This window comes from Poeciliopsis prolifica, unplaced genomic scaffold, assembly GCF_027474105.1.
Source record: "Poeciliopsis prolifica strain line A6 unplaced genomic scaffold, Auburn_PproV2 SCAFFOLD025, whole genome shotgun sequence".
NCBI lineage: Eukaryota > Metazoa > Chordata > Actinopteri > Cyprinodontiformes > Poeciliidae > Poeciliopsis > Poeciliopsis prolifica.
In genome coordinates this window covers 244,502-261,100 of record NW_026562400.1, presented here as the reverse complement: position 1 = coordinate 261,100, position 16,599 = coordinate 244,502, and the positions used below count along the sequence as shown (strand labels likewise).

The 16,599-nt window shown below is 37.2% G+C and overlaps 1 protein-coding gene across 1 annotated transcript in view; it reads right to left on the bottom strand.

The window, feature by feature from the left end:
• The window catches only part of ntrk1 (neurotrophic tyrosine kinase, receptor, type 1), a 31,751-nt gene extending 27,255 nt beyond the window's left edge, over positions 1 to 4,496 (bottom strand). The window contains 1 exon segment of the mRNA XM_055047193.1: positions 4,246 to 4,496. Within this exon segment, the coding sequence (XP_054903168.1) occupies positions 4,246 to 4,442 (197 nt within the window). The 5' untranslated portion in view covers positions 4,443 to 4,496.
• Positions 4,497 to 16,599: the final 12,103 nt, after the last annotated feature.

The following is a 16,599-nucleotide window of genomic DNA, read 5'->3' as shown; positions in this document are numbered from 1 at the left end:
AACACAGGAAGATAAAAACATGAAGATAAGATACAATTTGTCATGTCCTTAAGCTTTTGTTGTTGTTTGGCTTAACCCTTTGCAAATGGAGGAAAAAAGAAAACAAGGACAAGACTTAAAAAGTGCAATTATTAAATTTTCTTGAGAAGGACAAAGTACTGTACACACTCAACACAAGAGGCCTTTTAGAGTTCAACGTCTAGTTTGGACAAACAACTGAAAAGCTTCACTTCAGAGTCGGAAGCATAAAAGAACATGCAGAAAAATATCACATCACTATTCTTGGAGGAAGAAAACATATGCATCAAAACTTTAAAGAAGGAAGTTGCTATAAATTATTTTGGCAACACTATTTGACGGGTTGTGAATAAGACGCGGTTATAAATGTGACATTACAGCTGACATGAACATGAGTAAGTCTTCATGAATATTTATGACTGTTGTCATAAAGTGTCACTCGGTAAATCTTGATCTGACATAAATTTGTTATAAAACTATTAGCGTGCCAAGCTGCTTTTTCTGGTCATTCTTCTGCTTTTTATGTTTCCTGCTGAAGAGTTTGGTATTTGTCGTTGCACAGGTCAGTGATGGAGAATAACTTCTGGTCGTCTGGCCTCTTCCCCATTGCATATCTTTGCACTTTTGATCATTTCGTCCCTAACATTTCTGTAACAATATCTCTCTTTTTTTCCATCAGAGAACGTTTTGTACTCACAGCTTACAATTTACAATAATTATCTATTAAACACAGATTTGTTATGGGGAAATGTCGTCATTTGACTCCAGTAAACACAATGCATCAGCAGGAAGTCTCAAAAATGAATTAGAGAGAAAAAGTGTGGCGGGCGTTAACAGTAGGGTGATGGCAAGGAAGTCTTTGAAACTGAAAGAGTTGGAGCTCATCAACAGAGATAAACTATCCCAAAAATACCAGCTTAAACACAAAATGCTGCTCTGCAGACTCATGAGAAGAGTCCAGAGGAAGAAGGACATCCCTCACCTAGAAATAAAACAGTTCAACACAGAGAAACTCTGGTTTTCTATGTCTGATTGCTAACTGGTTCCAGCTGACAGGAGAGCAGGCGGCTGATGAAAGCTGAAGGTTCTGCCTCTCATGAACCAAAAGCAAAAAACTGAAACAACAATGCAAACCAAATACATAGAGAACAAAAACACATGGAAGAACCAAGAAACTCAATCTTTTAAACTGTGTTCAGTCTAAAGGAGTAGTTATTACAGATTACCGGATTATGATTTCAACCCTAAAACTCTCAAAAATTTTAATATTTTGGCTTCAGTCGTATGCAATCACATTTTTTGTGTAATTCATTACAATATTTCACAACCAATGAAATTTGAATTCATTAAATGGTTTCAAAAAATGATTTGCTGACAGATGGGAAGTGACACCAGGAGCATGTTTGGCTATAAGATACAAGAACAAATTGGCAAAGAGGTGAAGAAAACAAAACCTCTGACTCATCAGAGGCAAACAAAGAGCCCAGATATGAAGCAAATCTACAGTTTTTCATCCCACAAAAAACTGTGGTGATTGTGCAGAAGAGAAACTACAGAATGTTTCAATGAAGCTCATAGTGAGAAAGACGACAGAGTTAAACAACACAGACTGAATGTTTGCTGTCAAGGACACTGACAAACTACTGAGAGGAAAGCAGAGAGTTTGAGATGTAAAGTGGTTTTATTCCAGATAACAAAGCTAAACATGCAGCAGTTCAAATGTCATTGCTGATGCGTTGTGCTCACACACTTCATCTCAAACACACCTGTTTTTATGTTCAATCTGCTAATTAAAAACATTTGATCAGTTTGGTTAGAAAGCAGCTTTATTTTTCACTACATTCACATGCGGGCAGAAGACTGTTTTGTGTTTTGCATTAAGTTACTGACAACCAAAATCTGTTGTGCATTTGTTTACATGTGAGGGTAATTTTGGTCATTTTTTCTTCTGACTTTCAGCTAGTTTTCACTGTCAATTTGTTGTGAATATTTTTGTAGTTTTATAGTTTTGCTTGTATTTTTCTGGAACAGTTTTTTGCGCAGCCTGCATTTCCCTCCCTCTGAAGTGTGAAGAGCGGAACGCAGATATAAAGGGATCGCGTGAATACAGATATTTTCTGTAATATGCCTGCTATACTTTCAACATGTGGCATTGTTTCAAGTTTCCACTTTCCTGATCATCAGCTGTCACACACAAAACGTTTATATTCATGTTTGATTGACCTGCACTGCAGTAATGTGATTACAGGGCAGGTGGGCCCAGGATCGCCCATCGGCCTTACTTATTGGATTGAGGCAAGTGGGTTGTATATCATCTATTGTTCCTGGGTGGGGGCATTGACTGGCAATTCACAAAATTGAATTTGCAACTCTGCGTATGATAAATTTCGGCCTCTGTTTTGCAGATAATGGGTCCTTGTTTGTTCCACGCTTCGCCTTTATTTCCCTGCACTGCCAGTACGCAGAATTGTTGTTGTTTGCTGGCATGTTGGAGCAGCTCAGTAAACAGAATCCTGCTCTCTTATTGATTGAACATCTGAGAGAGACTGTCGAGTGTGAGCTCTGCAAAACAGGCTGCAGATACAAGGAAATACCTCCGAGGCAGGAGAGAGAGGAGGAAAGAAGGAAGGAAAGAGGAAGAGAGGGGCATATAGGTGAAAGAAATTGGCAGCAAATTGACTTGCTCTGCCGAAAAAAGCATTTCACAAATGTAGTTCCTTCTTAACAAGTGCTAATTGCTCCAATCCGGGTCCAGGAACAAAGAGAGAACAGCGTGTCGGTGCAGAGAGTGACATTTAGTTTTCCATGCTGGAGCTGATGGTGGGTTGCTTAATAATACAGCAGCTCTCTCTAAATCACAGGTGGTCACTTTCTGCTGCCTTTTCTGAGCAAAGTTTTAAAAAGCAGATGTTAAATAACAGTCTTCTGCCTGCAGACGTGCTGCTGCTGCTGAGCGAGAAGTCTCCAACCTCAGCCGGGTTTTATTCAAACACATTCCTACTGTCCATCTGTCCATCAGGCAGGTAATTATAGAAACACTGGCATGTTTGATTGCAAAGATGCACCAACATCAAAGTAAACCAGCTTTTACAATGAGAGATCATCCTTTTTCTGCTTAGAAACTTCAAAATCCACATTGAAACAATAGAAATGTTGAATATCCTCTTCCGTTTTGGCAAATCACATATTTCAAGACACTGATAGAGGTGGTTTGTTAATTTGAGAAACATAATAGCCTTTAAATACAAAAATGTTCTTTATGAATGCAAATGAAATGTATTATTTTCTCATAATTCCTGTTAAAAGTCCAAATTTGTATACATTTACACTTGATAATACAGTGGCTACACATTGGTAATATCAAAAGAGAAGTTTTTTCTGAAATATTAAGATCAATCCGACAGAGTTATAGGAGGTTTTCTTTAACAAATTAGAACTGAAATCTCATTAATATCTAAAAGCAACACTTTGAAAACCCTTACGGCGAATCATCAGTTTCTACAGGTTTGTCCCAACAGCAGAGGGACTGAAGTCAGGACTGAAAACAGAAATGTTCTCCTGTAGGGGTCAAGGGTCACTACCAGGTTGTTTTCCTCATGTCTCAAACTCTTTACGCGTGTTGAATTTGCAGTTTATAACGTCTTTATTTTTAATTATGCCTAACTTTAATGTTTATTGTTCTATTTAACTTCTGCAATTCTTTTAATCCCATCCACTCAACCAAACTTTCTTTGCCTAAACTTCACAGTGAAGCATTTTGGATAACAAAGAGTTTATGTTACATTGAGGAAACAACAATACTGCTTTTATATATGCAGATTAACTTTAAGTCAGATATAAAGAAGTACTGTTCTAAGTGTAAGTGGATTTTTGAATAATAATAAAAAAGTTCCTGGTTAGTGAAAAAACTGCACAAAGTAAATCTTAAGTCCAACTTAAGAAAAACATGTCAAGTTGCTCTGATTGGCTGAAACTACATCTGTTTCCATAATCATTGCTTACACATTATCAATCCATGAAGCTGCAAAACAATAAGATTCTTCTTTCTTAAACAACTCAAAACTAAAACATTAGAATCAAATCACAGCTAAAAGTTGCAAAGACAACTAATTCAGACAATCTGAGCAATTTCAGCACTAACTAGAAGTCAGAGAGAGGAGAAATAAACTTCAAGCTAACTTTAAATGATGTGGTCGCATGCTCCCTCAGGTAGGAGTCCATACTCACATTTCCGTCACGTTCTCACTCTCCTGAAGCGCCAGCGGTGGGATGCTGCTTATCCCATTGGGCTCTAGGCACTGCAGCATGGCAAAAGAGCACCGGCAAGCAGACGGGCATCCTCCCAAGGAGGGTGCAGGCGACAGGCTGAGCAGGGCGAGCACCAGGGGCGAGAGGAGCGCCAGGGCCCTGGGTGCCACATCCATCTCTTTGAGGGAAGTATCGCCTGAGAGGGGAGCAGGAGCTGGTGTCTGAGGGCTTCACCTAATGAAGAGTTAATGAAGAGTGGTGGAGAGCTTCCCCACACTGCTCTCCAGCTCGTCAGGGTTTGATGGGGAGCCACAGCTGTACTGAGCAGCAGGAGGGGCAGGCACAGAAGCAGGCTGAAGGCCCCTGGGGACATGCTGGTGGTGGGCTGGAGCTTCTCCTCTTTACCTCCCTCTCTCCTCTTCTCCTTCTCCATTCAGGGAGGAGCAACATATTAACATGGGCCAAAGTCACCAGACACCTCGGTGAGCGTGATAGGAGTTGGGAGGGGCTGGAGGTGAGGGTGTGTGAGCAGACCCAAGAAGTCAGGGCTGCTCCTCCTGCTGCTGCAACAGCAGCAGCAGCACTCTGCACTGATGATCACTGATTGTTTTAGAGTTCACCGCCAGAGATTACAGACACATCTAACGCAGATGAAAATGAAAGTGCCGCCTTAACGACAACAAACACATTTGGACCTAAAGAGAAACGATCAAGAGTCAGCATGCAGCTTCTGTTATTGCAGCCCTGAAACCTGGGTGTAGTGATGGACTCTGACCTGAACCTTCAGAGTCACATAAAGACAGTTACAAAGTCGGCCTTCTTTCACTTGAAGAACATTTCTGGAATTAGAAAGATGTCTCAGAAAGATCTGGAGAAATGCATCCAGTTGCATTGATTACTGCAAAAGTTACTGCCTAAAAAAAGTCAGACTCAATCCTCTACACTGCTGGCAGCATTCTGACTAAAACCAGGAAGATGGAGCACATCACCCCAGCTCTAAAGTCCGTACACTCAGAGAATAGACTTTAAAATACTTTAGTTGGTTTTTGAATCACTGAACAGCTTAGTACCACAATACATGATAAAAGTATTTCTGCTCTGCTTCCCTAGAATCAGAACCACACATGGAAAAACAGCATTCAGCTTCTCTGTGCCACAAATCTGGAAAAACTTCCAGAAAACTGCAAAACAGCTGAAAAGCAGCATTTCTTTAAATCTGTACTAAAACTCACCTCCTTTGAGTTGCTTTTGAACTCTAATAAAAGAAACATTGATGAACACATTGATGAAAATTTTGATGTGCATTAATGATTTCAACAATAGCACTGGACAAAATGCCATTTCCATTTGCATGTTTTCATGATGTAAAGCACTTTGGACTGCCTGGCTGCTGAAATGTGCCATACAAATGAGCTTAAAAAGAAAAGTTTGCTGATGCTGATTGCTGATGTCATTGTCATCAGCAGCAATCACTGAAATGCATACAATCCATGCTGACCAAACTTCATTTTCTGGAAGCCCTGAGGCCTGATACAAGAGGCCTTATTACTGTAAATCATAAGAAAGCAATTCAACCTGATAAAAGCTCAAACCTCAGTGAATGTGGCCCAGTGAAGGTGGAGAACTCCAACACAGAGTTGATTGAAAAGCAGATTTACAAAACAATACTTGCAGCAGTGCAGTGAATCGATAAAACAGAAAGAAACTGAAAACAAAGACGAAGACAGACATAAGGAGCCGATACCGAGACAAAAGAAGAGACAACAATTCAAGAGCAAACAGAGAAAACATGATGCATCATGTGAACAGAATTCAGGTGTGAGGAACCAAGACTAAAACTCCTCAACTGGACTTCAATGAAACAGGAAGTACAAGACAACAACTCACACTTTTTCCATAGTGTGGCTGGTTCCACTACTTACATGTTTTTCCCGCATTTTTTGGGTAGAGCTCAAAATTTCACTCAAGTAAGAGTAAAAATATTCCATAAAAAGGCTACTCAGTCATTTAATATTTAAAAATGCGCAGTTGAACTCTGATCTTATTACATAAAGAATTCTTAACAGTTGTCAAACAAAACGTCAACACCTAAAAAAATGAGTAAAAACGCTAACATGCTAATCAGAAAGTTAGCTCTGTTGTTAGCACATTACTGTACAAGTGTGCCCAACACTGGATATTACTAATGAGACAACAATGGCATTAAAAGCAGAGGAACTGAGAAAATTACTGAGTTACTTATGTATGTTGTTTTTGAAAGTCCTTATTAAATCCCCAGGAATGAACTTATTTAGTTCCTATGGGGTCCTTACAGTGAACTGGCACTTTAAATGAAACAAGTTGAGATGAGTCCATTTGGAAACCTCTTCTAAATTACACTTTCATTCTATAGTTTATTTGATTTCCATAAATCTCCTTTCCACATTGATATTTGAACTCTGCATGCCTTCACTGACCATCGGTCAACTGCAACCATCAATGTGCTGCAGAGACACGCCACTGTCCATCCCACATCTGCTCTCTGTATGATCAGAGCTGGTTTCCTCCCCCGGGACACACACTGCGCCCCGCCCTCATCCCTCTTAGTCACTCTGCACATGAGCAGGGGTCAAAGTGTCCCAACCACAATTACTGACCATAAGCCAAATTCCCGTTTTTGCTGCTGTCATCAAAATTATCTGCAGGCTTAATTACGTTTCCTTTTACGCCTCCTTTTTCCTCAGCCTTAGCTCAGCAGATATGACGGAGGGACAAGGCACTCATTCACAGGGAAAGTGTGTGAGAGCTGAAGCTCAGCAGATTGAAGCAGGAAAAAGCAGCTTGGGAAGCAGCACACCTTGCAAAACAAGCACATGCAAACAACATGCAATAAAAGAACATGCAATAAAAGCAGGATACATCAGCTGAGGGAACTCATGTTCCTCCCATGTGTTCCAGGCTACTTTGGGTAATTTACTGCACTTATTTACTTGTTACAAGTTTGCTGATTTATACATATGTCTTAAGGTTTTACAAAGCCAGAGAAATGTATTTATCCAGTGCCAGGGATTTCAGAGGAGGCCCTAAGTGGTTGAAGAGGCAACAATAATAATTACATCTAACAAATGACTAAAATATTAGTGATATATTAAAATTATATAAAGCTTCTCCAATAATACAACAGTAAAAATTCTGCCTGATTCTAGGTTTTCCTTTCTGTTCCTGGACAATGAAATGTCATAATGTTTGGACTTTTAGTTTGATTTGTGTTTCTGTTCTGATTATTTCTTTATCGTTTTTTTATTATTTCTTATCATGTTGTGTCAATGAATTTAGTCTCATTGTTTGTACTTTTGATTTGTTTCTTTAGATCATTTTTTCTTTTAATATCCGTTGCTTGTTTCTCTTTCACCTCACCTGCGTGTCTCTCCCAGCTGTTCATCATCTCCTCATCTGGCCCAAGCTGCTCCTCCCCAGCTGCATCCACTCACCTGTAATTAGCTCTTCTGGTTCCCTCGTCATTTCGATTCCCTCCTCAGTATATTTAAACCTTCTATTGTTTGCTGACTCCTTACTCTGCACTTTGTTTTAATCCATGACATCCTGCTACGCTTCTCTTCTCTTTTCCTGTCTGCATTTTGGTCGAGCCATAAACTTATCCAACATAATAAAAAGGTTTCATTTACAACAGTATGAACATGTAAAGAGGAACAAATCTGCTTCTTGTGGGTTGCTTTCTGATGAGATGCTGTGAAAGACAGAATGGTGAGTGACTGGCAGGACAGTCAGGAAGGACGTAACAGGAAGTGGCGGTTTTCCTGGCAGAGTTGGTTTCTTCAGAGAATCAGATCTTGAGCGACTGAAATTCTTGGAGTTTAAACAAAGGAAGAGAGAAAAGTGTCTGTTTCAACAGAATAGGACAATCAAGTTCATTTCACCAACAAGGTGCTTGACATCATAAAACCATGTCAACATGAGAATTAGCAAAAACAGTGAAGGTCTTAAAGCTATCAGAAACTTTGCAGCCATATGGATGTTTTATAAAAATATCATTTCATTTTATTTATTTTAGGCTCTTTGTTCAGTAACACATCTTCAATCAAACATGTTTTATATAATTATGATTCTTTATTTCACACCTTTTCCTTTGGTCTATTCTGCGGAGATGACAGCAGTAGTGTGTTTGTGTGAAAGCAGAGAAGGTTTGACAGTTGCTTTGGCATTTTTACTAAAACTTCACTGCTTTACATTCATACACTGATCAGTTTTTAAAATGCTACAGAACTAAAATCTGGAGGCTATCAACATGCTCTTGATTAATAAGTAGGATTATCTGTAGCAGTATTCTACTGCAGTGTCTCTGAATAGTTCGATCACACCGGGGTTACATGGAGCGTCCAGCACCACGGACAGCAGCAGCTCCACAGAGGTCAGCTTGAACTGGAGGTCTGTGGATGGACCTCAGCTCTGAATAAACTCAGTTTGAATCAGTTACTTTATGTTTGACACATGAAGGAACCCAGCAGATCACAGTAAAAGTTTTGTCTTATGTATTGTTACTTTTTCAGGGTGTCAATTCAGAAGAGATGCTGGCATCAGGCCTAAATGGGAGGAAAGTCATTTCAACTTGTTTTTTTTTTCCTTTCTGAAGAAAATCATAATTGAAAACTATTTTCAGATTTTTTCTTTTTCAGGAAGAAAAAATCTGGTTGATTTGAAACCTTTCAGTTGGGGGAAAAAAGCAAAAACTGAAGAAAACTGGGATGTAAATAGTTAGAGAGAGTAAATACTTTTTCACAGTACGATATATCAATGCTACAATAGAAGTGGCTGATGCTACTGGGATGACAGCAAGAATTTATTTTAAAAATAACTGTGATAACTTGAGAAACATTCCTGAGGAACTGCTCTTTTGTTTGTCTGACTAAAAGTTTTCTTAATTATCAGAAGATTAAAAAAATCTGGTGAATTTACATCTTAAGTCTCTCTTATAAAAGAACAAAAGTGTCTCAAAAAACAAATTGCTAAACAATAATGAACACTAACAAAACTATTGAAGAATGCAGGAAGCCTAAATTGTAACGCTGATGGCAAGATAATTTATCTGAAAATACTTCTTTTCCGTCTCTTGTTGCTGCCATTATTCTGAGTTTGAACCTTTTTCACCTCTAGTCTTCCAGAAACGGAATCAGCAAAATGAGGGGGATAAATTTAGTCACACTGCTTTCAGGTGGGAGAAAGAGTAAGTCTTGATAAAACAATAACCAATCAGAGAAATTATGCTTACTGCCCACACAAAGTCTTTGTTTCCTTGTTCACAGACATAAAGGAACATGTTGCAGGACATGTGGTGAAAAAAGCTCTTAACTTCTTGTATTTGCTTTGTGATTTTCATTAAGCCACAATCCATAACGTAATCCATACCATTAATTTAACAACAATCTAATTTCCCTCAAGCTGTAACATTCATCCTGTCTTCATTTGAAAACTGTGGATATTTGACAGATAAGCATGGTATCGTTTGTCTCTGGGTTTTTAATTGGATTACTGTTTTTATGATCTGTGTTGATTGATGGAGTCAGCAGGGGTTAAATGCAACACTTGGCTGTCAAATCAGCTTCCGCCCCCTTCAGGCCAAAGATAAATACTCTGGTTATTAATCCACCCAGAGGGAAGAGACATCCTGCTGTGCAGACTTCACCATCTGACTATCTGTCTCCTGTAGATATATAAACTTCCTCAAACGTCAAGTGAAACAAAACATGAGCTGAAAGCCACTCAGAGAAAGAGGCAGTTTCTGCAAATGCGTAAAAATATCAGTTTTGAATTTAAAGTTTTTAAACTGAATTTGTTAAGCATGGGCTGGAGACTGAAAGAGAAATCTGAAATCAGGAAGGTAAATTTACATAAACATTTATTTGATTGTATGATATTGAAATATTTATATCAAGCATGTTGGACTAAAATTCACTTTGATCTTCGGTGGCTTTTAAAAAATGTCCAAAGCACATTGTTTGTTTTATTTATTAATTATTTGATGTTTGGTTTGCTTATATTTCTAATGTCCCGTTTTTGTTTTTTCTGGGATGATTTCTAAATCATTTCACTTCCCAAAATTCATTATTGTTGCTGTTTTTTCAAAAATAATAATTTGTTTTCATTCAGGGAAAAACATTTTCTATGAATGTAAATAATGGATATATACATTTATATATAATTTTCGTTTTAGCCAGAATGGATCTAAATATGTTTTATTTATTTCTTCCATTGCCACAGTGCAGTCTACTTATTAAAACCCTCTTTGTATCCATCCTACTTCTGTATGAACTCATGTTGGACATAAATCAATAAACTAAACTAAAGGATACTATTCTTAAGTGCTTTCCCCCTGTTTTCTTTTAAATCAACATATATAACATTAGTATCTGCAGAGAGGGGCCACATTAAGAGGCTTGCCTCGTGCGGACAGGAAGACTATGAGAGGCTGCACTGCTGTCAGATCCTTAAACAATAATCATTCAGTTTCATATTTAAACCCAGCATTGAAGGGAATGAAGGATAAAGGGAAGAGCGGCGGGGGGACGGAGGAGGTGGGAGTCCAAGAAGAGAACAAACGGGTGAGTAAAAGCTCTTTTGGATCAAGTACAAGGAAAGGCTTTTAGACATGAATTGGTAAATGCACATCGCTCAGGTTTTTTTTTTTTTTTTGTATGTTCCATGTTTTGCTTCTGCCTGCAGTTTGTTAGCTGTGCATTGATGCACTAACAGAACAGCAATGGAATAATGTGCAACAATGTGTAAAAGATAGATTTAACAATAACTATGACAAAAGTAATAAATGTTCCATGACTGATGATTTCCCTTTAATTAAAAGAGCAAAAATGTTCTGAGGAAATTGATTTATTGCCAAATATTCATTAAGCAATTGCTTTTATAAGCAGAACTATAAATATATTTTGCTTTACAACTGACAGAAATTAATCTGCCCACATTGTTTTTTAATATCTTAAATCATATTTCAGCTTTTCATAATTTCTCTTGCTGTTTTAATGGTAATTAATTTATTTAAAATTCTATTTTAACTCTGTGTATGTAAATAAAATAAATCTTATGTGCAAAAAAACCACAGGAAACATAAAACAGTTAAACTGTTAAACTGACGCAAAGAAAAAATAGCACAACATGAAAAGATTACAAAAAGCAATTACTTTCAAAGACAGATGAATACTAAATGTACAGGAAGACATCACATGTGCAGCAGTTGTTTCAGTCTTACCAATTTTTAGGTGCATTAGGCGGACGGACATATTTCGCTGTGATTCGTCCTAAAGCAGCTGAATCTGGTTAATATCAGGACTCCTTGCAGACATTTCAGCTCTTCAACATCAAGCTGGTTTATTTGTGTCTGTTTAGAGTTTGCTTTGTGCAGCTGGGCCAGAAAGAAATGCAACATCTTCAGACGAAGCAAAGCTGTGAGCACAATATGTTCAAACTCTCTTGGTGTGCTGCAGCATCAGGAGTAGAGCCAAATTCCTGATGATCCTCCCTCCACCAAACTTTCCATATGGGTCAATTCAGTCAAGCAACAACCAAACTTTTGCTTAGTCCCAATTCATTTTCACTTTACGACAACATAAATAATATTTCTCTGTTATATATTTATTGTGAGGAAATTTCCCATCTGGATTATTATAAAGGTATCTCAATGTTATCTTTTAAGAAAGAAACTTACATGCCAAGCAGCCAGATCTGCAGCGATGGATGTGGTCAGATCACCTGAATCCAATGTCCAGGATGTGAAACAGACACAATACGATATAGTGAAAATACTTTCTAGAAAATATTCTGTGATCTTTTTGTAATTAAAATGGCTCCACATTAGACTCAGTTATTCATTTCTTCTACTTTGATATGAGTATGTTGTACACTTAAACCCAGAAATGCACATGTTTAGTTAAGAAGTTTGTTTGTGATTGGACATAATTTACTCTTTCAAAAACAAGACATACTTTTAATGTGAAACAAAAACATCTTAATTCCTTAAATCTTTTTCTCCAACCTTGTCATCTCCTGTGGATCTGGAAAGGCGGTTTCTCTCATTTCTCCCAAATTTGTTCATATAATTTAGTTTCCAATATCTACATTCACAGAACCTCAGAGCAAAACAACAAGAACATCTCTGAAGTTTGTGTTTTATGCATCATTATTGGCCTTAATATTTGCTTTTCAAAAAGTTTTGTGCAGCTATATTAAAGTTTAGAGTGCTGCATGTATACGAATAAGCTGCTTCCCTCATTTAGTTTTAAAGGATGTCCTTTTTTATTTTTTTGCAGCGGCCTTGGTCGAGCCGCTGCAAGGTTGAGTGAGCCATCATTTCTACGAACTCATAATTTCAACTAAATTACCCCGTTTCAGTTGGTCTTGAATTCTTTCTTTATATCTTATTTTTTTAGTGGTACATAAGAGGCATGTGGCCCTGCTACATAATGGGCACTTACTGTATATCATGAAGATGATAGTTTGTCCTCTGTGCTCCTTTGTAAAACCTTTCTATTGAATAATCCGCTCATATTTTAGAAACTACAAGGGTTTTTATCCTCTCTGCTCTAATTAGTTGTTATTTTTAGATAGTAAATTGATTGAATCAATTAAATGTTGGCATAAAAGAAATTCCAGGCCCTGAATGGGCAGGAATAACAAACCTAACAAATTAAATAAATAAATTGTAAATAAATTGAATTACCATTTCCAGTCATTATGGTTTCCATTGTCAGTGGTGAAAATTACCTATTGTTGAAAGGAGGAGGGAATTTCTGTACACTATCAGGTTTTCTTTATCAGGCAAAATAATTTTCCATTAACCAGAAAGTCCAAAACCAAATGTTTCACATTTTTCAATATGACAGGCTTTTATTGGCTATTTGAGTTTCAACAAGTGATCTTTCCTACATTTCACTTCACAACATCAGCAAAATAAAACTTAAATGAAAAGAGGAAAAGTTAATTTTTAGCATCAGTATTAATGTTTTATCAGATTTGTACATCCAGATGGAACAAGATACAGAAACTGTTGTCAAACATGTTTTAATGTCTTTATCTATGAATCTGAACACCCCGGACTCTTACCAGACGCGGTCCTCCCCTCCCTGATCAATACACCACAAAGAAAGAAAACCTGCGACGGGTGCAGCCGTCTCAAATTCTTCATCACTTCTCATATTTATTTACACCCCTCCAGCCCTCACACACTGTTTTCCATGTGTGGCTGGCCCAGTCTGTTCAGCTATTAACAGTCTATGATGGCATCAAATGTTAAAACGTGTTTGTTGCAGGCAGAGCATCACTACAAGAGTTGTTCCAGTTTGGTTTGTAACGTGAATGCAGCCATAGTTATATGTGCAGATTGTTGGGCTAAACCGAGAATCGATGGCTGGAGAGGGCTGTAGTAAAAGCTTGATCAGTGTGTGTAACCGGATCGTGCGTCTCTGCCCTTCATTAGCAGGCAGGCTGTGGACACCAGAGGCCTTTGGAGAGACTCATGCAGATGAGTAGAAACCCGATCAGCCGGGCTGGGAGCTGGGGAGGAGGCCGAGACGGCAGGAGGGAGGAATGGAAAATCAACTGAAACTTTTTCTCAACATACGAACCCAGAAAAAATGCTCACTTCATAAACAACTCTGCTTTTTCCGGAATATTTTAATTCTTAAGTGAGTTAAGATGACAAAAAAGTTATTTCACATTTGATTTCATGTCTGTTTGCTTTCTGCAAAAAGCAAACAGACATGCAGATTGTATTGCCTTCTGAAAACAGGGATGTTGCAAACTTGGTCTAAAATTAAAATATTAATTAATTTAGATTAGATTAGATTATTACACAGAATGCTCTACAACAGAATTACAAGAAAAACCCTGTTTTTACTTTACGGTTTTATTTAATCAAAACAGTGACAATGTAAAGTATAAACTGCAGGAGGAAATACGCACTTTTGCAGGTTGTAACTCTGGTGGTAATTTCCACCTGTAATCCCAACTAATTTTTTTAAAAAGATAAAAATGGCCAGATACAATTCAATAGCAGAGAGTGAAGTCAGGATAATTTATTGGGTGAATCGTTTTGGCCTCTGAACATAAACTTTGCTGAACCTTTGCAATGGCTGATGATGTTAACACTGGAAGTATTCTGTGATTCATTCAGAGCACAGAACCCCCGATGTCCACTCCTCCTAAAGAGCTTTCTGAAATACAGCTTATGCATGGCCAGAAAAATATGAAGCGGGAACATTATAATTGTGCAGCACTCTCGTTCCCTGAAGCTGTGAGTTATTAGAGGAAATAAAGTACAGATGCAGCAGAACAACCTGCACAGCGGTTCAACAACAGGAGCACTTTGTGATAGTAAGGAGCAATTCTTCACATAAAATTAAAGTTTAGGGTGAAGTTTATAAAATATACAAATTTTCTTAACAATTCTATAGCAGTAGATCAATATAAGTCCTTAATGATGTATAAACTTCATCTGGTTGGTAGTATTTAGATTATTTTTTTGACAGTTTTACTGGATTAGTCCTAAATAAACAATTTGTAGAAACTGCAAAACGACACAGATTTCCTACAAAAGCCAGTTTCTTTCTCAGAATCCATGATTCATCTCAGAAGTAAACATGTCTGCAATTGATCTGACTCTATTAAAATAAAAATTTTTAAGGTGAATGTTTATTTTAACGCAGCTGACAGTTTGCAACACTTGAGGATAATGTCCTGGTCACACTAAATGTTTCTGTGCTGAATTCAATAAAATTCATCATCAGATCAGAAATTTTATTCATGCAATTTGAAACAATCACTTTGATTATTCTAAAGTAAAATAAGCATTTATTTTAACTGGATCATGTGAGTGGAAATAATACAGAAGTGTGTCTTTAACTGGATGAGGAAAGTTTCATCCTTGCATATTGTGAAATAATTATTTGTTTTAAATTGCAGCATTAAATTAAAACTCACTCTTCAAGATTAATGAACTTAAAAAACTTGTTGTTAAATTAACTTCACAAACTTTAATTTCTGAGTTAAAACCAAGACAATTTTCTTCCTGATTTAAACTGAATTTTCAAGCAGACGGATTTTCACTTTCAAGTTAAACCAGCTTCAAATGTTTTACAGTGTAAACTCATAAAACAAACTTATGTTTAAATATTGTGAAGTTTGAGATAATTCAGCAGAGATCAGACATAATCCTTCACAAAATGAGAAACTGCTTTTCTGATGTGTTCAAGTAAAAATGATTTGAAAATTACTACTTTTGAGAATTTCAATTCTGCTTTAAGAAATGCATCAAAGTGGCTGAGAAAAACAGTACTAACTGAAAATTATTATTTTTCTCATGTTGTAAATTTGCTCTTAGAGTAGAGTCTGTCATTCCTTTGTGTGAACACACACGCGTCCACTCACCTTTAACCTGCTGCACCTGAAAGGTTCTGATCCATCTCTTCTGTAGCGTCTCAATTTAAACTTCTTACAGGATATATTCTTAAAAACCGGATGCCAAAAGAGAGGAGTAGAAAGTGTCGGAGGGCTCAGACCTCGGTTTGTAGGAAGCGGGACAAATGACAGAAAGTATATTGTTTTGGCTCATCAGTTTGTCTTGTTGAAGGTCTTTCCAGTGAAGAAAGGATTGTGTTTTTCATCCTCATAAAAAGTCGTAGGAACGTGATCACATGTAGTTTAACACAGCATGAAGTGAGAAAAGTTGTTTAAAGTCTGTGATTCCTGAAGAAAAAAACATCTAGCAGTGAGAAAGAGGTGAAGCCTCTTGCCTCCAGTGGTAAGTTTCTTATCTCTGCTTGAAGCAAACCACTCAGAGCTAAAATAAGCACAACTCAAAAAACCTCTGGTAAAACTTCCATCTTTGTTTTCTTGATCTGGAGCTAACATTTAGTAACTCAATAAGTCGTGGAGACTGAAACTTTAGCTCAAAATAAGAAAGACATACACCGTTTTGCTGTGTCTTTCCTTTTTACTTTTATTTTGACTCAAGCATTGACCTTTCAACTCTAAATAATTAGCTATTAAACTGTGATATTACAAAAGAACCAATCATCAATATTAAATGAAAACCACATCTTCACTGTCCTTTATATTCACATTCATTGTGAAATATATACAGTAGTTGTGCAGCAAAGTCAGGAAGAATCTTTTCTCCATAATTTGTTGTTTTTAAATGTTTTACATTTAAATAAAAATCCAATAAGCAGCCACATATCCATCTGACACATTATCAACAATAATGTAACTTTTATTATAAAATGTTTTCTTATCTATTTGTAAAAACTGTCTCTGCGTCATGACAGTTTGGTA